Source organism: Eumetopias jubatus, unplaced genomic scaffold (assembly GCF_037043125.1).
Source record: "Eumetopias jubatus isolate StellerSeaLion01/CBP00866 unplaced genomic scaffold, mEumJub1_p1.0 scaffold_5, whole genome shotgun sequence".
Classification (NCBI taxonomy): Eukaryota; Metazoa; Chordata; class Mammalia; order Carnivora; family Otariidae; genus Eumetopias; species Eumetopias jubatus.
Genome location: NW_028274811.1, coordinates 63,722,269 through 63,746,356, shown reverse-complemented (window position 1 = coordinate 63,746,356; position 24,088 = coordinate 63,722,269). Strand labels below are relative to the sequence as shown.

At 35.2% G+C, this 24,088-nt stretch overlaps 1 protein-coding gene across 2 annotated transcripts in view; it reads left to right on the top strand.

The window, feature by feature from the left end:
- Nucleotides 1-21,070, top strand: part of EDIL3 (EGF like and discoidin domains 3) — a 410,994-nt gene extending 389,924 nt beyond the window's left edge. For both annotated transcript variants that reach the window (XM_028114564.1, XM_028114563.1), the window contains 2 exons: nucleotides 322-477; nucleotides 20,921-21,070. In XM_028114564.1, coding sequence (XP_027970365.1) covers nucleotides 322-477; nucleotides 20,921-21,070 — 306 coding nt within the window. The remainder of the gene's footprint in view (nucleotides 1-321; nucleotides 478-20,920) is intronic.
- Nucleotides 21,071-24,088: the final 3,018 nt, after the last annotated feature.

Genomic DNA, 24,088 nt, shown 5'->3' with positions numbered 1-24,088 from the left:
AGACTTGCCAGCTCTGTACTATCTTAGTTGCACAAAAGTGCACAGGTAGATGTGTCAGTTTAATATAAAATTGATTGGTAGACTGAAATGACCATCACTTTATTTTAAAATGATCAAAATAGTTATTCAGGTTTTTGACTAAATTTATCCAGTGGCAAAATCAAAGTTATGAGCCAATAATAGCTCAGTCATCAGTTTCAAAATTCAAATAATCAGTATATTTTTGGCTTGTATGTTACTTAATCTCCTGAATTCAAGAGACTTGCAAGTTTATAATGGACTCTATCGTGGCATTTAAATTATATCTTTTCCTTTTTTTAGGTGGACCTTCTGGTCCCTACCAAAGTAACTGGCATCATTACACAAGGAGCTAAAGATTTTGGTCACGTACAGTTCGTAGGCTCCTACAAACTAGCTTACAGCAATGATGGAGAACACTGGACTGTATACCAGGATGAAAAGCAAAAAAAAGATAAGGTAAGTGATGTGAGTGGTTTAGAACAGGCAGAAATGGAGGACCAAACTGAATCCAATTTTGATCGAATGAACTACTTATACATAGGTATTAAAATTAATGGCTATATACAACTGAAGAATGTATGTTAAATAAAAAGCTTTAACATTTTCCATATTATCAATTATCTGAGATCCACCTAAGTAAAATTTGCTTATATTCTATAGAAGCTTGAATAATTTATCATAAAGCACATGTAAATAGTTATTGTTTGAATACTTACCACTATTAATTTTACTTTTTAAAAAGATTTTATGTATTTATTTAATTTTAGAAAGAGAGAGCACACACGCATGGGAGTGGGGTAAGGAGAAGAGGGTGAGGGAGAGGGAGAGGGAGAGGATCTCAAGCTGACTCCTGGCTGACTGTGGAGCCCAACACGGGTCCTGATCTCATGACCCTGAGATCATGACTGAGTTGAAACCAAGTCGAACACTCAACCAACTGAGCTACCCAGGTGCCCCTAATTTTACTATTAAAAACATTACTGTTATTAGAAAAAATGTTCTTTGGCAAAAAATATTTCAAAAATTAACTAAAAGATATTTTAATTATGTATTTCTTTTATTATTTTGACAATTAGGAATTTTAGAAAGGGACAAATTTTAACTGTTATACTAGTTTATCAAAATTAAAACATAGGCTGTTTCTCTGCCCAGTTTCCTTGATTGCATTTTAATTCATGGATTTATTCCATTATTTGACCTGTGTAACTGTTTTAATATAATAATAGGTATATATATATATATATATATACATATATATATATAATTGCACCATACAATTCTACACATATTATATCTAATTGTTTTTCTAAAAGTTCTTACATTTTAAACATCTTTCCATAATATCTCCTGGTCCAAATTCCTATAGGGCCCCAGAAAATGAAAGTGCTCAGGCTTCCATATCAATAACTAATTCATTCAGATGTTAAAATGTAGTCTCAGTTGGACCAATGAAATTGAAACTCATTCATTGCTTAGAGTGTTTGTGCAAAGAACTCTAACTTTCTAAAGACATAATGGAAACAAATATCTTAGTTCAAGGATTTGGGGGAAAATATAATATGTTAAGTATTTCTGAGTTAATAATGACTTTATCCATTTTATGTAGCCCTTTCATTCCCTTATTCTTATCATATTATTAACCAGTAGAAAGTTAAGAAAATTATTTTTTTTAAGATTTTATTAATTTGAGAGAGAGAGAGAGAGAGAAAGAGAGTATGAGCGGGGGGAGAGGCAAAGCGAGAAACAGACTCCCCACTGAGCTGGGAGCCCAACGTGGGACTCAATCCCAGGACCCTGAGATTATGACCTGAGCCAAAGGCAGACGCTTAACTGACTGAGCCGTCCAAACACCCCAGGAATATCTTTTTCAAATATCCAAGCAGAGAATTTATAGATTTTCCCAGCAATACTAAGCCTGGAATGGCTATTCCAGTGAGTCAACACAGTCTGAATTCAGTTCACATAAAATTCACTTTAGGGGAGACGTATTTTTAGGTTTAGATTATAAAATCCACCCTATTTACCTTTTAACACCTCAGGACACACTCATTTAACATCTCAGGGTACATTATTTAACATCTCAGAACATACACACACACACACACTTTATATTTTAACATCTCAGAAATTGTTGTATCTTACAATGTCACAATTAAATTGGGAGCATTTAATATTTTCTAGAAGAACCTAAAATAATGGCATGTTTTCTAATCAATAGCATCTTAGACTGAAAGGATATAGGGTTTTTTGTAAAACTGTCTTCAAATGTATTTGTGAGCTGTAAACAGATATCTGCCATGATTTATGGCTAATAACTGTTTCAGTTTCTACCTTTTCCTTTTTTACAGTAGGCATTCTGATGCATAGAGAATGAAAATATATTCCATAAAATGAAGCTTTTTAAACTTCATAAATTATATAGCTCTTGAAATTAATTTTAAGATAGATAAATATTCTCATTCATTATCCATGTGTAATATTCACTAAAAAGCACATCTCTAGGGGCACCTGGGTTGCTCAGTCAGTTGAACGTCCAGCTCTTAGTTTCCACTCAGGTCATGATCTCAGGGTCGTGGAATTGAGCCCTACAAGGGGCTACTTACTCAATGGGGAGTCTGCTTGAAATTCTCTCCCTCTCCCTCTGCCCCTCATCCCTGCTCTCTCTCTCCTTCTCTAAAATAAATAAACAATTTTTTTAAAAAAAGCATATCTGTAATAGCAAAATCCTTATATAGATTGATTTAGGAAAGAAGTATAAAGAAAAATATGATTAAATTATTGTACTGATGAAATACTTTTTTTCTCCATTTACATTAAGCATGTGATTTCATGATTCTATGTGAATATTTTTTTAATTTTTCCCTTAGTAATAGATGATGCATTTGCATATTAGTGCATTTCATTTCATTATCTTTGTCTGAAATGTATGTAAAATTTTTGTCAAGTTGACCAAGATTTTCTATATCCTTACTGATTTTCTACTTGTACTAGCAATTATGGAGAAAGCAATGTGCAAATCTCCAACTATAGTTGTGGTGTTCCTGATTTTTTCTTGCAGTTATATCACTGTTTGTTTGATGTATTTTGAAGCTCTGTTGAAAGATGCATGATCAATTAGGACTGTAATGTCCACTTGATCAAACAGCTCCTTTATGAATAGAAAATGACCTTCCTTATCCCTGGAAATATTTTTTGATCTGGAATCTGCTTTGCTGGTATTAGTAGAGGTACTTCAGCTTTCTTTTTATTTATGCTATGTTGGTGTGTGTTTTTTTCATCCTTTTGCTTTTAACCCATTTGTACCTTATATTTGAAATGCATTTCTTCTGTGCAGCATAAAGTTGAGTCTCTTTTTTTTCCCCAATCCTGCCATCTCTGCTCTTTAATCAGAGAATTTAAACCATTTATATTTGATATGAATATTGATTATAATTGGGTTTAAATCTGTCATACTTCTGTTTATTTTCCTACTTGTTGCATCTTTTCCATTTTTTTTTTTCTATTTTTCTGTCTTCTTTTGGATTAATAGAATTTTTTAATGATTCCAGTCGGGGTTTTTTCATTGTTGACTTACTTGCTATAACTTTATTTTTTATTATTGTAGTGATTTCTGTAAGATTTGTAGCATACATTTTAAACTTACTAGTCTACCTTCAAATTAATGCAGAGCCCCAGAAACCTACCTCTAGAAGCACAAAATAGATCTTATAAATCCATGTTCTTAGGAGCCACATTTATTATAACATTTGATTTTGACATTCCCCAAATACATCTTACCATAAAGAAAGAAATAGGCTCCCACTAGGCAAGTTCGTCAACTATGAGAGTAAATTGATACCCAGTGAAAAGGATGTAGGCCAGAATTCTTATGTGAGACAATAAATCAGCTTCATCTATCCAATATAAAAATTTCTGAAGAATTAAACCATTTTAATGTTATATGTATGACAATCAGCTAAACCCAGACCATGTAACTGGTAGTTTTAAAATTAATTTAGCCAATTTGTTTATGGTATTATAACTAATTCAGTATGATGAAGATAAGTCTTAGATAAGTTTACTATTTGTTACTGAAGAAAACAACAAACTCCAATAAACTGTACATAAGAATACAGCAACTACAATTACAATAAAGAAATACTTTATAAGAAGGAAGAGCAAAAGTTCTTTGAACTCTTGGAAATAGAGGCATTATATACACATATATATAATACACACAGAATATATATATATATATATATAATACACACACATATCTGTATGTATATATATTCCAAAGTATACATATATCACTCATAATATATATGTGTGTATATATATATATATACAAATAATTGTGCTTTATTATTATTATTACTATTTGTACTAGGTATTTTACCTATAATTTTATATATTCTTCCTAAGTGTGCTCTTCTTCTTTACAGAAGGCTGCCACAACTTAGTAACAAATTTTTCTGAATAAGCCATTTCCTATTGATTCCTAATATTATTTGTGTCTCGCTTTCCATGGTTACTTTCCATAAGGGAAAAAGTCTTCAGTATTTACAAATGCAAATTCAACTACAAACTTTCATCCACACAAATATTATAAATGAATTGAATGTTTCAGGGCAAAGCATGTGCTTGTGAAATGTTTTATGTATGTACATTTCAAAAGGAAATATTTACAAACAAAATTTTCTGATTTCTTTTTTGTATCTTTACGTTTTTACTGATTGCTTGCTCTAATTAGATTTTAGGGGTGTAGGTGTGGATGTCTGCTATAGATCCAAAAACAAGATTACTTCAGAAAAACAATTTCAAAATAAGCAATTTTCTAGGTTTACCACAGTGGTGTAAATGAAATACTAAAAAGGTATGAATGCTGAATTAAAAAAAAAAAAATGTATGAATGCCCTTTCTGTTTCTCATAACTGACTAAGCCTCAGGAAAGCAATGCCAAGGAAAAAGCGTATATGTACATAGGAATGTCTAAGTGTATGTGTCAGTGTATATGTATGTATGTATGTATGTATGTATGTGTGTGTGTGTTTATGCCAAAAGTCAATTAAAGACAAATTCCTGTTCTCTTCATTGAAATGTCAGTTTCTCACTATCTTCCCAGAGCCTTTATAAGAATTGCAATTTACTTTAACATTTTATTTTTTGACAAAATTCCACATTATGTCTTTCATGATGGAGCATGTGATGATACTGTCTCATCACAATCTCTACATTCTTATTTTTCTCTTTCTTGTCTACAATATTTTCTAACATTTAACTAACTTTTATATTTCTCTACACCATGGATTCAGATACATTTTTTATTTGAAAGTCAAATGTTCCTTTGCTCTCATGAGAGTGACATTTGTTTTATACTCTTGGAGCTGTTTTTTACTGCAGTTAGGAGGAAAATTGCAAAATTTGACAGACACTTCCAGTATTTAATTTTTAAGGTTATAAGCCAAAGTAAAACAATAATAAATTTCAGGAAGTGTTCTTATATGGAAAAATTAGAAATGAAAATGGATTTTCTCATCCAATATATTAGTCATAATGTCATGGTGTTTAAATAAACCTGAATTCACACCATGGGGGCTTTCTTCTTGGGAAAAAAAAAAAAAAAAAGAAGCTGGTAATATTCTGCCTCCCTCCCTGAAATTGTCCAGGTTTTTAAAAGTATAAATCAAAACTTTGCAGCTTCACCCTGGATTTTCTATAAAAGAAAATCCAAAAGTCTGTTTCCAGTTAAGATTTTATTGGTCCTTATAAATAAATAAATAAATAAATAAATAAATAAATAAATAAAGGATTTTATTGGTCCTTAAAGATGCCACATACTCATCAAGAACAATCCTGCAACATCTTGGTGAACTCTTTAATTTAGTGGTTACCAAAATTGCCTGATCATGACACTCGTAGGGGACCTTGTTAAAAAATACACATTTCTGGGCCCTGCCTCTGACTCTCAGAGGGATGAGCTGGGAATCTAAATGTTTACAGAGGCTCCAGCTAATTTGAATAAATGTGTACAGAATCCCCAGCTAATTTGAATAATGAGCACGTGTGGGAAAGATGACTCTGATTGGCACCAAATTTAAGTTTTTGAAACTGTGTAGTTTGTATTTTTCTAGTCAGAATGGAATGTATTATATTATAATTCTTTAGGACTGGCTGGCCTCTAATTTGTCAGTGGTGCAAGTCAGTATGAATCAATGTCTCAAGTGTAAGTTTAGATTTTAATGTTTGCCAGTTGTCTCACAAACACCAACAAGTAAGCATGTATTAGCTTTAAACAAATTTTAAATTTAAATAATAGATCTATGTAGTTAGGAACACATATTAGGTGGGAAAACATCTAGAAGGATGTGACATTTATATTCATTCAATCATGTATTATTCTGAAGGCAGTTATTGTCTACTCTGTTTTGGATGTATTGGGGGTTAACCTGAATATGACAGCAGGTCAACAAAGAAATCCCAGCCTAATAAGGAACTCAAGAATGGTGGAAAAAGTTTGATTCAGTCAGCTTATTTTGAAGACTCAAAATATAACCTACCAAGTGTATCATTTGATAAAATAACTGTAGGAAATAAGTAACACAAGCTTAGAGCTATCTAAGAACAATAATAATAATATTAAATTATGCTCATTTCATAAAAGTCTATGACTCTGCAATAGGAAAAAAAAAAAAAGAGTTCCTGATTCTTCTCTATTTTCTTTTCTCAACGTTGATGTGAAAAAGAAAAAAGTAGCAATGTCACCAGTCCTTATTAGCAAAGCCTTCATAATCTGCATTGGAGGATATATTCAAATTAATCAGTAATTACAGATGCTGCAGGGTATTCTTTCATTCCTGCTGAAGCTGGCGCTCTCAGGTAGCTGAAATTAAATTTGAATATTTAAATCCTTGGAAGTCCAGCTCATCTGTGAGGCAGAGGTCAGATGAGATGTCAATTCAGGAATCAGAGCCATGCTGCTCTTTTGAAATTTGACCTGGCTGAGAAAATTTGGAACCTGCAGAATCCCCTGGGAGGTAAAATAAATGGAATCCCCAGTGGCATTTGGTGAGAAGGATTCTAGCAGGAGGAAGTGAAAGAGGATGAGCAAGTCTTTCAGGGTGGAGCAGCCACATGTTTCTGAGCTGCAGGATCAAGGACGGGGTGTCTCCATCTTGCATGGAGACCATTAGTTTCAACCACTCAGAGCCTTGTTACTATTTTCAAATAAGGCAGGGAGGGAAAGAAAAGACGCTGCTTTTCTGAAAGCAGTTTCCCAACAACTAATCAACTCTACACAAAGCGTTCAGATTCAAAAATAGCAAAGGAGTTGTGCCCCTACATGACAGAGATTTATATGTAGTCACTGTAGTGTCCTTACTTAGGTATTTGGTGAGTCACTTAATTGGAACTAGGTTAAGGAAACAATGCTACAGTTTCAGCATTGTCTAAAAATAAGGACAGTGTTATTTAAATAAACACCATCTGGTATCAACTGTTATTTAGAATTTTATCTGCTTTTTTCCTTATCATAATTCAATATTATGGGACCTGGCTGGGATATGTTTGGGTATGAAGAATACACAATCACCTGTATTCACATAAATGTGGATGTTAATTAGATTTTCAAACTCAGGACACCACCTGAGAATGTTTCTGTTTTGGCAGAATGTAAAGTTCAATGATGAGCTCACCATTTTTAATTTTAAATTATATTAAAAAGCCCTGCCCAGGAGCTGATAGAGAGAGATAATAGTTAATGTCATGATTCCACTTTTAATGCAAAACAAAAAACAAAACAAACAAACAAAAAAACGCGTTGAACTAAGAAATTAAAAGAAAGAAAACAGCAATCTTAGGGCCTGATGTGCTCATCAAGACTGAATGAAGGTTGATAACATGCAGAGACAAAATATTTAGTAAAAACATGTAAATAAAGACATTCCATTATTGCCATAATCTATATATACCCCAACTAAAAAGTTCAGGGAAATCCTGTAATTCCTTATGTACCTTTTTATAATTCATGCTTTTGACAAAAATAGAATGGAGTCCCTCTAAATTTTACTAAGGCCTCTGACGAAGAAGGCCATATCTCAAGAACTAACCCAGTAGAGAAGAATTGATTTATCAAAGTGAAAGTCATTTTCAGACTTAGATCTGCCCACTGGAATGGGAAAAAACAAGTCCACTGAACACATTTAAATTCAGAAAGCAGCCCATTTCACCAGTGACAGGTGTGGTAGTTGTTGTTAAGGTGCACAGAGAACAACATGATGTGGCCTCACCAATCAGAATTAGTTGTGAGATGGGGACTGGGGGTCAGAAACAAGGCAGAAGACTGGATGCAAATCCAGACGCAAATAGACAAGAGCAGAGGTCAGCTACAGGGAGGACTGTATTTCCATTTCCATGTTTAACATGAACTCCAAGTGTCCTGCCTACCCAAAGATGTTTGTTCCTGAATAGAGGGTTAATGGTTTATGATGAGGAAAGGAGGGAGGGCCAGGAAATGGGGCTTTTGGGATGGAGGTGAGCAGGAAGAGGGTTAGTAACTTAAGTAATTACAACTGTAGAATCCAGTAACTAGCTAAATGCTGGAGATAAAAGACAAACTAGAATGATAGACTAGCCACAGGAACAATCAGAAGCTATTGGTCTTAAGGAGCTCATTAAGAAGTCATTCAGTTTATTTGGAGACAGCAAGAGAAAGCTGATTGTCTTTCTTCAAGGATCAATTTTGAAATTGCAAAAAAAAAAAATTCTTTGTACATTATTTCACATTCTATAATATTAAAGACAAGCAATGAAAATAGATGGTTCATTTTGACCATTGAAGCCTTTACATTTCTTAGATGGCGTTTGGATTTTTTGATCTTCATTGAAAAGAAAAAACAAAAGCAGAGTGCTGGTCTAAGGACCTATACCATAAGGTAGTAGAAAAAAAAAAACAAGTAAATATTAGACACAAAATCCATAAAACTCACCAATTTGGAAGTGGGGGGGGGAGCAAGGAGGAAGAAAATACCCTGCTGCTATGACTCCTATTTAGAGACAGGTAATATCCCAGTGCAGAGGCTACGAAACATTATTCACAGTAAGATAGAAGTTTAAAGTGTTAAATAACAAAAATGCAACCAAGTAAATTTCAAGATCTAATTGGCTTTATTAAATGACTCAAGATTAGGCGGCACCCCTTCTAGCAAGTAGAGGGAGCTCAGAGGAATTGTACAAAATGGAAGGTTTTTATAGAGGGAGGGTGGGGCAAGAACATTAGTAGCATGAGAGGATTGTTGCAGGCAAGGCTGCTTCCCCTTAGGAGTCAAAGCAAGGGGTCTGTCTTATCATGCAGGATTACCTCATCTTCCTCTGTGGGGGAGGGGAGGGTGTTGGAGAGAGCCCAGTGGCAGACGCATTGGCGCCCGTCAGAAAATTCCTGACTGACAGCTAAGACTGCATTTCTGGGGGAGGTTGAAACTGCACTAGATTAACTAGGAAGCCCCAGTTTACAAAGTCGGCCTAACTGATGCCATTTGGGGCCTGTGGTTTTGTTTTTAACAATGGAGACAGGAACAAACAATGCAGAGAAATGCAGTGAAGGACGAATATGTTTTTTCTTTGTGTTAATTATCTTATGTCCTAAAAACTCAAGAACTTCTTTGTTTCCAGAAAATTTGATAAGCTACTTTAAAATTTGAGACCATATAGTTTTTCCAGTTAACAGATGAAAAAACGTGTGAAAAACACAAGAAATATGATATAGAACATGCTATTAAAGTAAAATGTTCATTAAAAATAATTTTTTATTACTACATATTATTACTACATGTATGGCCTTATTTTTCCCAATGCCCAAAGGCCAAAAAACTTTAATGTCTTATTTTTTGTCATCCTAATCCACCATCACTCATCAGAAATTAATAAAAATATCCCCAATGAAAATTCTGAACATCTCATGTTTATATTTATGTTTGACTTACATATTATTAGACACAACTGTATAATGACAGTATTCCTCAGCGGAAAAGAATTACTCATTCTCTTATTTAGGTCATGCTTGTGTTTCAACTGTGAGGGACCATCAAGAGTTAGCCCAACTATGGCCCTAGGCATCAATTAAAAAGGTTAACACCCTAAAAGTCCTGATTAGCGGTAAGTCCCCAATAAAATGGTCAAGGCTATAAAACTTTGATAAATTGTTTAAAATTCAAGTGTGTTATTATTCTTTAAAAGGCAGTGAAGAGCCTGATTGAAACAGTAGAGCTTAGCTGGGAAGAATTTTGAAAATTTTTATTAGAAGAAATAGAGACCTATTTAATGTGAATCTGGTAGTTATCATTCCCACTATGAAAACTGATGTAGGAAAGATGTTAGGGTTCGAAGCCGAGGGCCAAGAAAGAATTCTTGAGATGTCTTTGGTGCAAAAAGGTGGTTTTATTAAAGCCCGGGGACAGGACCTTTGGGCAGAAGGAGCTGCACTGGGGTCAGGAGGAGCGGCTCCTTATATACTTTCAAGTTGGGAGGGGGTTAGGGATAGCGTAAGTCTCTAAGGAATTTGGAAGCAAGGTTTCTAGGACCTTGAGGGGGCTAGCTATTGTTGGGAAAGGGTCTTGTATTAATGTTTCATAAAACCTGAGTCAGGAGACCCTCTGTTGTATATCGGTGGGCCATATGCTTGGGGGAAGGAAGGCATGCTTCATAGGTGAGTGAAAAATTGTTACTTTTACATAGCAAAATTTCACTATTCTTCTTCTTTTTGGTACTTTGCCAATATCTATAAGTATTAGCAAAGGTGATTTTTTTTTCCTCCTGATGTCAAATATAATTTAATAATCAGTGTACCCTCAACACATTGAGACAAAAAGACCCAGGATTCCCCTGATCAAACTAGAGTTTGCCCCTGCTCAGCTCAGGGCAGGATTCTCTATGTTCTTCATTTATGGTTGCCAGATTTAGCAAACAAAAATGCAGCACACCATGTTAAATTTGAATTTCAGATAAGCAATGAATAATTCTTTTAGTATAAGTATTGCAACTCTGTCTCCATTCAAGATCTCCTAGATTTTCCAGTTAGACCAGATGTTCTCCTGAGAAGACACCTAAGGAAGAGAGGATAAAGTGAGAATGCCTTTCTTCCATACACGCACATATATGCACACACTCTCACAACCTGCTTCATGTCTGTGACTCCACTTTGCCACCTCATCATTTGTCTCCAGAATTACCTTCTCCAACTCCCTAACACTGTTTCTTCCTCAGCACCAGTCTGGCTTAGAAGACACATGGCTGAATGCTTAAATCACTACTGTGCTCATACTTCTAGCTCTGTACTAAGTCATTTCTGACCAAAAATAGCATGAGATGTGGAGTGAGGGAAAGGTTCCTAATGTGGGGTGGGAATTATCAGACACCTATGTCTCTCCTGCCACATCACTGACATATCTTCTCTGAAGGGGTAGAGTCAGACTACAGATTGTTCTGATACAATGCAAAATGCCGGTGTGATTTAGGAAACTTTGAGATGAACGCTGGGATTCATTAGAGAAGCAGACTATTTTGTACTCTTATAGAAAAGAGGAAAGGCATTTCTACATTTCTGATGTTAGACTAAAAAGGAAAAAAAATTAGATGGTCTTGCTGTCTGACTACTCTTGGTAATATCTCCTATAGATAGATATCTGTGAAAAGCAGATGATTTTCCAGTTCTATTTTTTCTGTAGGAATATTTCTTATGGCAGTCAAAATCTAAGTGCCAGAAAGCAGATAGTTTAAATCTATAGCCACATTTTAGAATGGCATATTTTATGTTTCATAAATCTTTATAGGCAATCATCCTATGAGATATATTTGCTAAGATATTCTTGTTTCCCGAAGAGACTTTCATCTTAAAGAAGTTAAATATTGGTGGTGTGTCCTACCTACTGAATGACTTTTAGACTGAGCATTCCAAATGCCAGCACATGTGGGAGAAAGAAGGCAACAGTCGACAAGAGTTGGAAAGTTTTGCTTTGATGTTTCTTGGTGTCTTTTTCCAAGGTCAAGACTTAGCAGAAGTCTTGTAAATTTCTCAGGGAGGTTCTCTGGCTCTTTGTAAGAAGTGGCCAGGTCCCCAGCTTCTTAGAGTTAAGGTATGCAAGAAAAGCACAGAAGGAATGGAGGTGGCTACCCTGTCCCCTGTCCCTTCTGCCTCTCATCTTATTAGATTGGATCTCAGCAGTTCTTTAGCTCAGTGTGTCATTCTCACAGTGGACGAGGGAATCACAGGTACGATCTCTACCAGCTTACTGGGAATAGGGAAGTTGCTATTACAGTGGAGAGTTACGGCCCTTCATCTCAGATCTCTATGGGTCAGTTGAGCCCTTCTATGAGAGACCAGAAGTGAAAAGTTCTCAAAAATACTCCCAAAGATGTGCTGCTTCCTCCTCTTTCCCAAAACTCCCAACCCCCAGAGTACCTAAGGAGGAACGAATTTTAGAAAGATATCACAGCCTTCTTTTCAATCAAGAATTAAGTATCAGCCAACCAGCTTTCACATCAATTACAGGAAAATGAAAGAGAGGTGTGATAGTTTGAAAAGCAATAAATGACCCTTTATTGTCAGAGTAGAAAGCAAAAGACTACATATCTGCATTTTTTTTTACCCAGTTATTATTAGAGTCTCCCTCTGGTGCATTTTGGAAAAAAAAAAAATGTGGAACAAAAAAAACAATAGAGTGCAGATAATACTGCAAGAACTCTAACTGAATGTCAAATTTGTGGTTTAGTAAAAATTTATTGGGATATAATCAGAGATTTATATACACTAGGAACAGGAAGCAAAGCCAGATCAGTTCGGTGAAATGTAGCATTCCCTGAAGCTAGAGACCTAATTTTTACATAATTACAAAAGAGAGCAAACTTCAGAGCCACAAGAAATCTCCTGAGGGCAGCAATGGGAGTGGAATTCATTTTCTCAGAGAATCCATATATTCATTTTAATGGTTTAAAATGATTCATGCACTAGTGGAAGACAGACATGGAACTTGTCCCCATGTTTTTCTTTTTACTTCTCCCATCAAACAAAAATGTTCTATAATTGGACCTTTGAAGTTAAGTCTTTGGATAGGCAGTTTGAAAGTCTCATAATTTCATTGAGGGAGCTTGGGAAGCAAATCTCTGAAGGAACCAGGGTCCAGATTTTTAAAGGGCTTGTGGAACAAAATAACATTTTGAAAGGGACACAGACAGAAATTGGTATCCAATATGAAATATGGTGCAGAATGATTTATATATGTCACCATGTTCTATAGCTTTCAGAAAACCTGCCAGTTTCCCAGGGGATTTCAAATTAATCCCTAGTAGATGGCCAAAGTAATATTCCCCAAGGAATGTATAAGCTTTTGCAGAAATGATATTAAAGAAATACAGAAGAATAAAGACGTTGAGTTGTTTTGTTACTGAAATATGAAAAAGAACAAGTAACACTAGTTGTTTGATATGTTTATTAGGTTTATGTTCATGAGAATAAGTATCACCCAGAAAATAAAAGAGCAAGTAAAATAGAGAGAGTAGAACCTAAGAATAAAAGGTTTAGAAAGTGTACTCAAGGGCCACAATAAATAAATTTCAATAGGTTGCCATGTTAGGATTTATTCAAAGAATCAGAAAATAATAAGTTCACAATTAATTTTGAAGCCTGGATATCTCTGACAGGCCTGGCACATAATGTTGAGGAAGTTTGGGGCACAATTCTTTCAGACAGTTGAGGTCCCTTCTCAGACTAATCAATGTTAACAAATATCAAAAAGTCCTCTGTGAAACCTATAACCCCTCGACATCAATTACTCATTGCAAAGTTCGGGAGTTCCCAAATCCACTCTCACTTCTGACATCAGTTGCAAGTTCAAAGTTCCCCAAGACCACTTCAGGTCCGATAATCCACTAGAAGGACTCACAGAACTCCTGTAAAACTATTATACCTACAGTTACAGTTTATAATAGTGAAAGGATTCAAATTAAAATTAGCCAAGAGAATAGGGATGTGGGGCAGAATCCAGAAGAGTTTTAGGCATGAGCTTTCAGTTGTTCTCTCTCAGAGTCTTAAACAGTGCTAACCTCTCTCAGCAATGATGTGTGACATACAATATGCACTAAGTATTGCCAACCAAGAAAGCTTACCTCAACCTTGATGTTCAAAGTTTTTATTGAAGCTCAGTCACGTAGACATGGTTTACTGCCTGCAAGGCTGACTTGTGTCTCCAGCCCCTTCGGTGGTCAAGCTGGTCCAATGCCCCCACCATAAATTACATTGTTAGCCTAGACTATCTGGTGTGGCCCAAGGTTCCCATGTAAACAAAGACAGTCTTAATCATTCAGGACTTTCTAAGGGTTTAGAGATTATCTCCCAGGAACTGAAAGCAAAGGTCAGACCTCCTTTTGGGTAAGGTTAAGATTTTACTGCACACTCATATTATACAAACCTGTATGAACCGTACTCTCCTCACTGGAATGACACATGTCTGCATCACTATGACGATACTAGATTGGACACACCTTGAACTTTGCAGATAGGTTCACCTGCTGATAAATTGTTTTGGTTGACTATGGCCTTTAATCTGCACCTTTGGAGGGCAGTAGTTCTATTCAAGAATGCTTTGGGTTGGAACACACCGAGGCAGCTCCCTGTTCCTCTCTGTGGATGAGGATTTTTGCTGTATCATTGTTGGGATGTCCTATAGTGAGAGCTCATCCCCCAACTCATTCTGCTGCAGACTGATGATCAATGTAGACTTGTTAACACAATCTCCTATCTCCAACAAAGCCTTTCTTTATGTGTGCATGCACTTGTTAGAATGTGATTCTCAATATGCACTATTTTCCAAGGAACATTTCCTAGAATATTGGAATTTACCTGGAAACTGATTTCTTGTTTCCTTATTACATCAGAAAGAATGTACTTATATTTAGACTAATTTTGTTACAGAGTTTCATTGGTTTAGTGGAATTGATTGGAGAGAAAACCATCAAGAATGATACACCAGCCATTCAATCATGAAATGGTTTCAGGATGCTGATAAATTTTCCTAGAAAATTGAATTCGCTGAATAATAGCTAGAGTCTGTGTAAGCTAAAATAATCAAACTTTGGTTTTAGACTTTTATATCCAATCACTAACAGAAGTTTCATACATGGAAAACTTCCAATAAGATTTCTTTTTAATGGGATATACCTTCATACCACTAACAATTTTCTATACATTTTAACACAATAATTTTTGTTTTACCTTTTAATGAAAAGTTGTGATTTTTGGAATGCTTTAATACAGGGCAAAGTAAAACATAAATTGTAAATTAGCCTAAAAGTCATAGAATGAGAAACAACTGAAGTTTCTCTTATAAACACTATTCAAATAGATAAATACTGTGTTTGTGCTTTAGACTTTAAGTCATTAAAGCATTGATTCAAGTTGTAACTGAAATATTTGACAGAAATTCAAGGCATGTTAAATGTTAATAGTAAGTATATAAAAATGATTTTTATGATACTGAACCATAAACTAGTAAGTGTAAGTCCTTTATATCACCCACAAAAGTCAGATTTTATACTCACATAATATATAAATGGTTACTTTATGAAATAGATACTTAAATCCTATGTCCACTAAATTTCCACTATTTTAATAAAGATCATAATCTTAACTACGAATTGCTATCTTTAAAGTGTCATGATTCAATAAAATGAAATGAAATTGGAATAAATATAAATGTCTACATCCACTATAAATCTATTTTACAAGTAAAACATTGGGAAAAACCTGGCTTAAGAGAAATTCTATGAAAAAGTTCCAAGTTTATTTTGACCATTAGTCATCAATCATGACCGAAAGTGTAATATAATAGTTTTAAATTTTAGACTGCATTGATAGAAGTATTGTATCCATAACAAAGGTACACTCTATATTTTGAGTCACTCAGGTCATTACTGTGTACTATGTCCGAATAAATACCACCCTTTAATCAAGTCATAGTTAAACCAGAGGGTATCCAATGGAATGCAATCAAAATGATAATTTGGAAAATCATCTTACATGAGGAATTTTTTAAGCAACCACAAATGTTTAGCCTAAAGCACTATATTGAGTTTTTGAGAGATTTATGTTAATTATTGTTAAATGTATCTAAAAGTGTTTTTCTTTTGATAGATATCGTCTATGCTTGTTGAGAATAAAGCACTAGGATCAGTAGATGGCAGTTAGAAAGAGGCATGTGTCAGCCTAATGAAAGGACAGACTTTCAAAGTGTCTAAATATGTACCTACCCTATTATATTGAGGATTGTGTCACCATTGTGGGAAGTCCCATGTCAGAAATGTTAGAGGAAAGTTGGTGCTGGCAGATCTATACCATCTCTTCCAAGTCTCAGATTCTTCTACTCTATGGGTGGAATTACATAAAAACAGTGTTTCTCAGGGATCAGAGTTGGAAAAGACTGTTCTTTTCTAGCTCCTTCATAAGTACTCTGGATGAAAGAATAAATAATTGAAATTATATATGCTGAATAAATTTTTTTTCTTTTTTCCACTCCTCCCTCCCACCCCACCCCCCCCACACACAAATGCTGCTCTGGGGTAATGGATTTTTATCTTTGTCGTTAACCCTTTAAGGATATCAGATCAGTGTACAGACATAGGCAATGAAGCCAATGGTATGTTTGACACCATTGCCAAAGCACATGCAAGCAATAGCTTATTCGACCCTTGTATTTTCACAATATCTGGAATCCCGGTTATAGTTCTAGTCTCCACATTTCATTATTTCTCTTTTGATTAGAGAAGAGGAGACCAAATGATGACATATGATGTTGGATTCAAATGCTAGAAAGAGGAAACCAAAAGGCCTAGGGATGAACTGATGGTTACCTGAGACCTTGCTAAAATACTGATTCATTAGCGTTGAGGAGCTCAGGGAGGCTATCTAAAAATCCTTAAAACTGCTGGTATTTGGATGACGTGAACATAAATTCCAAAAGGTTAGAACAATGGGAGTCTCTTTAAAACCTCTTTTTAAAAAGATTTATTTATTTATTTTAAAGAGAGACAGAGAGAGGGAGGGAGGGAGGGAGAGAAGCCTCGAGCAGGGGGAGGGGCAGAGGGAGATGAGGAGGGAGAATCTCAAGCAGACTCCCTGCTGAGCGTGGAGCCCCGATGGTGGGGGAGGTTTAATCCCAGGACCCTGAGATCGTGGCCTGAGCAAAAACCAAGAGTCTGGCGCTTAACCAACTGAGTCCACCCAGGCGCCCCTCTCTTTAAATCTTTTAACGCATTTTTTAGGACAAATAAAAAGAAGTATATCTTCACAGACCAGATGACATTCTAAATAAATAGTATGTGCAAGAAATCCCCCCAAGGATTCCACAACTTTTGTGAAAGGCAGTTATAGGTCATGGCCGCGAAGAGAAGCTGAGTATGCCCCAGCTGTCTGACAGTGTCATGAAAGGATAACCCTGCCTTCTTGGCAGTCTCGCATTGATGACGTCAGCTCTCGCCTGGATAGACCATTGTCCCTAATGAAGAATGACAAGTCTCATCTTACAAAAAAATATTAAAACGTTGCTCGAAGCAACATTTAATTGTTTTATCTGACAGTCTCTCTGTGCTGAGATTTGAAACCTCATTGGAATCTGATTTGAATTTTAACTAGTATCACAGGAGAGTTGACGCTGAAAAGCAGAATCCAAGATCTCAGACACATGGAGGCAATGGCAGTTCTCTCTATTTATTATCCTCTAGGTTGTAGTTGTAGAAGCCTCTCCAAAGTACCTTGGGCACCTTTTTCTTGAGGGCCCGTATGTTGGGAAAAGCCTGAGAGATCCCTAAGCATTATCATGTCTGAGTACATCAGCAAACTTGTCATCAGCTAATTTGCTAAGCCTCCTCCTGAAACTGAAGCATATGCATATTCTTTTCTAGAATTTTCTCAGTGTCTTTCTCATATACAACTTTTCCCCTCTCTATGGAGATATAATGTTTTCCATCAGTCTTTCCAGACTTTGATATCAATTGAGATGCTCCTATCTCTGAAGTGTGTATATAGAAAGCCCGTCTCTAGAATTTTTACACATTTTTAAAAGTTAACTAAAAATACTGAGTTTGCATTCCTTTGTTGGATAAAACATTGAACTAGCATTCTTAAGCAAGATCTTCCTAGTGCTGGAGACAAGAAAACAGTACTTGGGCCACATGTTTGCACAGCAAGTACAAGATGTCATGCTTGAATTTGCAAGTATGTGCTTTGTGTTCTCTGCTGTGTCATTACTGAAAGACTTCCAAAAATAAAAGTGGCTCTTCACTACCTTTAGGCCATGGTTTGGTTGATTCCAAGGTAGCTTGTGGCTGTTTTTTCTGTGAAAATTTTTGTTTTCTAAATTATACTGTTTTATGAAACTTCATTTAATCTTTTTAATGAGATTCAAATATCTGTGAGTTTCACAGATTGAATTGAATCCGAAGTGTCAGAGTTGAATGCAGTTTCAGAGCTGATGTAGTTTCTCTAAATGTATTCTCCATTATAAAGGATAAGTATAATAGTTCAACTATTTATTTCTGGGTTGATAGTTTCTTATTGAAACTTGTGCTAAAGACCAGTGACTTAAAAGAAAATTATTTCTTACTGAGTATCCTTCCCAAGAAGTGGTATGACACTATATTTTGTACTGTTATAGATCTTGTGATGAAAGTTAATGAATTTAAGTTTTGTTATTCCAAAGAAACACATTAAGTTCTCTAGCAAGTCTATGAAATTGGATTTAAGATTCTGTATTAAATTGTAACACCACAGTCTCAGTGAAGCATTTGAATCCAACATCATATGTCAGAGAGAAGGTCAGGAAACCATAGAAGGTACTCTCTTATTTTCTGCTTTTGCAATGACAACCTCTCTTAAGGATTTTTGGTGAGTGTCTGTGTGGTATGTCCTATCCATGTGAGCTTCTGCTAACTGAGACACTGTTATTTAGTAACACATTTAAGTCCAGAATTAGTTCTTGCTTGGTCAATGCAAAGCCAGAGCATTCCTGAGGATAAAATTCCTAGTAAATGAAAATGGATTCAGATATGCCAGGATGATGAATTCTAGATGTGGCACAGTTCGGTATTCTCTTCTTCAGCAAATATTTATTCAAAAATCACCTTGGGGATATATTTTGTGTCAGGTTGAAAAATTGTTCTCCACCGGATGGGGATGGCACTTCGCATTTGCCCTCAATGACACATAATCTTTCCATGGAACCAGCAGGAAGATTACCCCATCTTGTCTGTTGCTTCTATTAATCAGTGCCATGCTGTCTAATGCCTTTGAGAGGCTATCTTTATTTTTCCCTATCCAGGAGACCTTTTGTGATCATTTGAGACTGAACCAACTTATTCTAGAAGGCCATTTTTAAAACATTCCCTTTAATTTTAGAATGTTCAAAGGTATGGGTTAAATATTCTGTCATGTGGTGATGGAGTTTTTTTTTTACCCCCTTTGGGGAATTTTTGTTTCAGGTCTCCCTTTAGCGATATAGTCAAGTTTTGATCTCAAGCAAGAAAGAAATTATCTTCCAATTATAAGATGCCTCATAAAGTTAAAAGGGGAAAGTCTGAAGAGATTTTTCATTATCCTATTTGAGCTAAAACGAAAATATGAGTATAAGATAGAAACTACTTCAATAATAAGTGTGCAGTCTCCGTAGATGAAAAACGATGAAATCTTCAAGTAAGACTAAATATTATGAATGCATGAATTTCTCCCAAAGTAATGTGTAATTTGATGTCATTCCTGTCAGGATCCCAGTGTTCTGGTTTTGTTTTTTCTGAAGCAAGCACTTTGCAAAGTTATTATAAAGGTCTCTTTGGAGAAAAAAATGGACATAAATGCTCTAAAAAAAAAAAAAGCTTTGAAACAAAAGAATGGTGGAGAAGAATCCAGTGCCAACCTGTCAGGATGTTATAAGTCACAATGATCACAAACAGTATTGCAGGGATCCAGGAATGAATAGACATAGAAACCAAAAAAAAAAAAAAAAATAGTTCAAAATAGCACTGATTGCGTTCTCTCTCTTGGGGATGGGTTAATTTTGTTGTCTATGTGAGAAGTGAGCAAAAGACACTGTGATAGAGAGTGTTGTCCTCGCCAAATACCCATGTGCTCCTCTCCATTTTAAGCAGCTGGGCTGGGGTCATATAATTAGTTAAGGTCAATGACATGTATCTCGAAATGATGTAAGCTGCTGCTATACTATGTTCTTTAAAACATCCCACCCAGTCTAACAACTCTCACCTTGCCCTTTGTCAATGTGGAGGCCACCTGTTTCAGATGACGGCTACAATTTGCAAGCAGCCTGGATCTCTGAGTCAACTCCTTAAAAGAGAGCACCTTCAGCAAGCTGCCTGACCAACACCAGCCTGTGACAGAAGCAAGAAATAAATATCTATTGCGTTAAAAAGAAACCTGATAGGCAGATGAAGATGATAAATCTATGTATTCCTGCCTTAGATGCCCAGTTTCATCTTATTTAACTCTTTAAACATTACTTGACAATTTTTTTTAAGATTTTATTTATTTATTTAGAGAGAGAGAGAGAGCACAAGCCGGGAGTTTGGGGCAGAGGGAGAAGCAGGCTCCCCGCTGAGGAGGGAGCTCAAAGCAGGGCTTAATCCCGGGACCCTGGGATCCTTAGCTGAGCCAAAGGCAGATGCTTAACCAACTGAACCACCCAGGCGCTCCGACAACTTAATTTTAAAATGTCCATGAAAAAGTAGCTGCAATAATTTGTTTTGAAAAACATGATTAGCTATCAAAATCCCATGTTTGGGAAAAAAGATTCCAAACAAGAAAATGATAAAAATAATTCCCAGGCAAAAGAAGGCGGTATGATTGATATTCTTCGCTCTTTTCTCCTAGGTTTTCCAGGGCAATTTTGACAATGATACCCACAGGAAAAACGTCATCGACCCTCCCATCTATGCACGGCACATCAGAATCCTCCCCTGGTCCTGGTATGGGAGGATCACGCTGCGCTCGGAGCTGCTGGGTTGTACAGAGGAAGAGTAAGGAGCCTCCACACCCCACAACCCTCTTCTCTGTCCCCCTAAAACTATCTCCGTGGGAAGAACTGTACAAACTCTGTAGGAAACTGAATGGGATTTTTCATAAAAAATGCTCAAATTATGTCCACTGTCTTTTTCAGGAGGTCTAAGCCTGCCTTTTCAATGGTTTAATTTTAATTTCTATTGTTTTAAATTTCTTAAGCAACATCACATTACCTTGTGCATTACTTTTGTCATTGTTTTCTGAATTATTCTCAATGGTTGAAATATATTAAGGAAAGAAAGTAGCACTCTTTTGATAGCAAGGGTAAAAAAAAATCTCATAATTATCAAATAAAAGCAAGAGTTGATAGAGCATTTATAATCAATACTCAGCTAATTCTTATAAAAGGAACACTGCAATGTTAGCAATAAGTTTTTTTTCTTCTGTAATGACTCCACATGGTCATAATTGTTTTCCCTGTGCCTACCGAACACTGTCAGTGTTTATAACCGAATTTTGAAGAATCAGTTACATGCAGGTACTAATTGATATTATAATTCTCATTTTACTTTCATTATTTCTAATCAAATATATCATGTGATCTTTTTCCTTTTCATTCTATTCTATATTCTTTATATTGTATATTGACTAAGTCCTATATTTTTCTAATTGAGTTTTTTCCTGTTATTTGCCAAAAAGTTTCATGTTTGTGTGTGTGTATATGTACGCATATATATATGCGTACATATATATGGAACATGATTGCATATCAGTAGATTGATCATATTTAATATCAGTAGATTAAATCTGCAATTCTATTTTTGAAGGAAGCTATAACTATATAATTTCCAAATACTTCCTTTATAAAAAACCCAATACAACCATTTTGCAAGATATAAACAACAACAAAATAGTATTATGTCCCTTTAAACCAGAAGTTAAAACTTTGTTTTGACGGTATTTACATAGCCTTATCTTTAAAATAATACAATAATGAATTCTTTGTCCATTTAAAATTTTTTTGGCAAACAAATATTAACACAGTGCTGCAGAGCCTGGCCAAGCATACTCATCATTTCTTTGTTCATCTCTGCATTTCCTGTGAAACTAAAACTTTACTGAGACTTGAATGAAACTGGTGGCAGTTTCCCAGGAAAGCACACTGTGTAGTTATTTGTGAAAAGTATTTACTAATGACAATGTAGTAGATCATTTTAAGATGAAAATTGATTTCTATTTATTTTGCTTCAGAGGTCCTGAAAAAATAAGCAATTATCATAACAATTTGTTATTGATAATGGAGGTTTCATTGACATGTTTCTCAAATTAAAGTTCACACTGCCTCCATAATAGTCCTCAACATCTAATTTATAAGCTTTACAAGCATTTATTTTATAAGGCTTAGACACAGAATTATTGGAGTTTTAAATTAAGGGTCCTGGAAAAGAAAGTATAGTATGTGTATGAAATGTTAAGGTCCTGTGCAAAACTGAGAAGTTGGTTTTGTTTTTTTTTTCCCCTCTATTATTTGTGCTGCATAACAAAAGCCACTAGACTGTTACTGTCTTGTCTGTCCATGTGTTAACAGCATTTCTTAATGATGTATATATGGAGTGGTCTTCAATCATAGTGAAGAATTTAAAGGGAAAGTCAATCATAATGGTGTTTTTAATAAGAGTAAAATTAGGACTGGCTGGCCACACATTTTTCCGATGCCCATGGGCTTTCTACTTCAGGTTCTTATGAAATTGTTGATTGGAAGCATCTGAAACGGTAATCATTTTTCAGCATCTTTCACAAACAAAATTGTTAGGTCCCAATATTGCCTTTTTCAGACAACTTTAAAATTAAGAATTAAATCTTTTTAATTTCCTAAATATCAAAGTTGTATTACAAATAATTACTTAGGTCCAAAAAGACACACACACTTACTGTCTAGCCAATGCCTTTTATTTCCGTAAACATCTACTGCCCCACCAAATTTCTAGCCGTTTTCCTTTGCAGACTATGCACGATTCTTCATTCCAAACAGAGTAGGTTTTAGAAATTATGAGTAATGCTTTGTAATGATTTACTTTCTCAAAACTATTCCTGGCTTCTTGTGATGTTTTGAATTTTATTTTATTGATAGTTTTTTAAACAAATATTTTAAAAGGGAGTTTGTTAAACTTACAAAACAAATATTTTAAAAGGGAGTTTGTTAAACTTACACTTCTTACCTTTTAGAAATACAGTGGAGTGGCTCTCTCTTGCCTGTGCATTTTCTCTCTGCTCTCTGCGCTCTTCACCAATGTGGCATGACCAGTGGGGTATCTATTTGTCCCACGATGCCTCAAATTCGTGAAGACAAAGGGATTCCCACATGTGGTGATGTTAACAATTCCTGTGAAGTAGTATGTAGCTTTTGTGTCATTTGCATCAATGACACCAAAGGGAAACAAATTTATTCTATTTAAATTCACCCTAAAACAAATGAAATCTTAGAAGCAGAACACACAGAAAAATCACCTAAGTCTTCGCTATATGGAGTAGCTATAATATGCTAGTTTTATAATCTATGAAATAACATTCTAAACATCTCCATTTTATCTATGTCCTGTTGAAAGCACTTATCATAGTAACTAATTCTAATTTCAGGGTTGACTTTCTCTTTCTGAATGGCTTCGAAGGATTGGTGTGAACTTTGAAGACTTAGGGTACTAATGATTGTATCTTTGCTAGTCAACAAATTATGAAACAATACTGCTGGCGTCTGATGTGTCAGTAAGTACAGAAGTTACTAAGACACAAATAACCTTTGCAAACTTTCAAGCTGTGTAATATTCCAATGTTGGTTTTTTTCTTTATATATAGACTTAAATCGTGTAGGATGTTGTAAAAATAGTATGACCTTGTCTAGTCTTCAAACTTAAAATAAAACTTTTGAAAATCTGGGATACCTTTGAAGCAGTTGTAATTAAACACATTTGTAAGAATACACAAATTGTCTGAATGCCCACTACTCTTAACTACATGCTTGATGTACTTTTTCTTTGTACA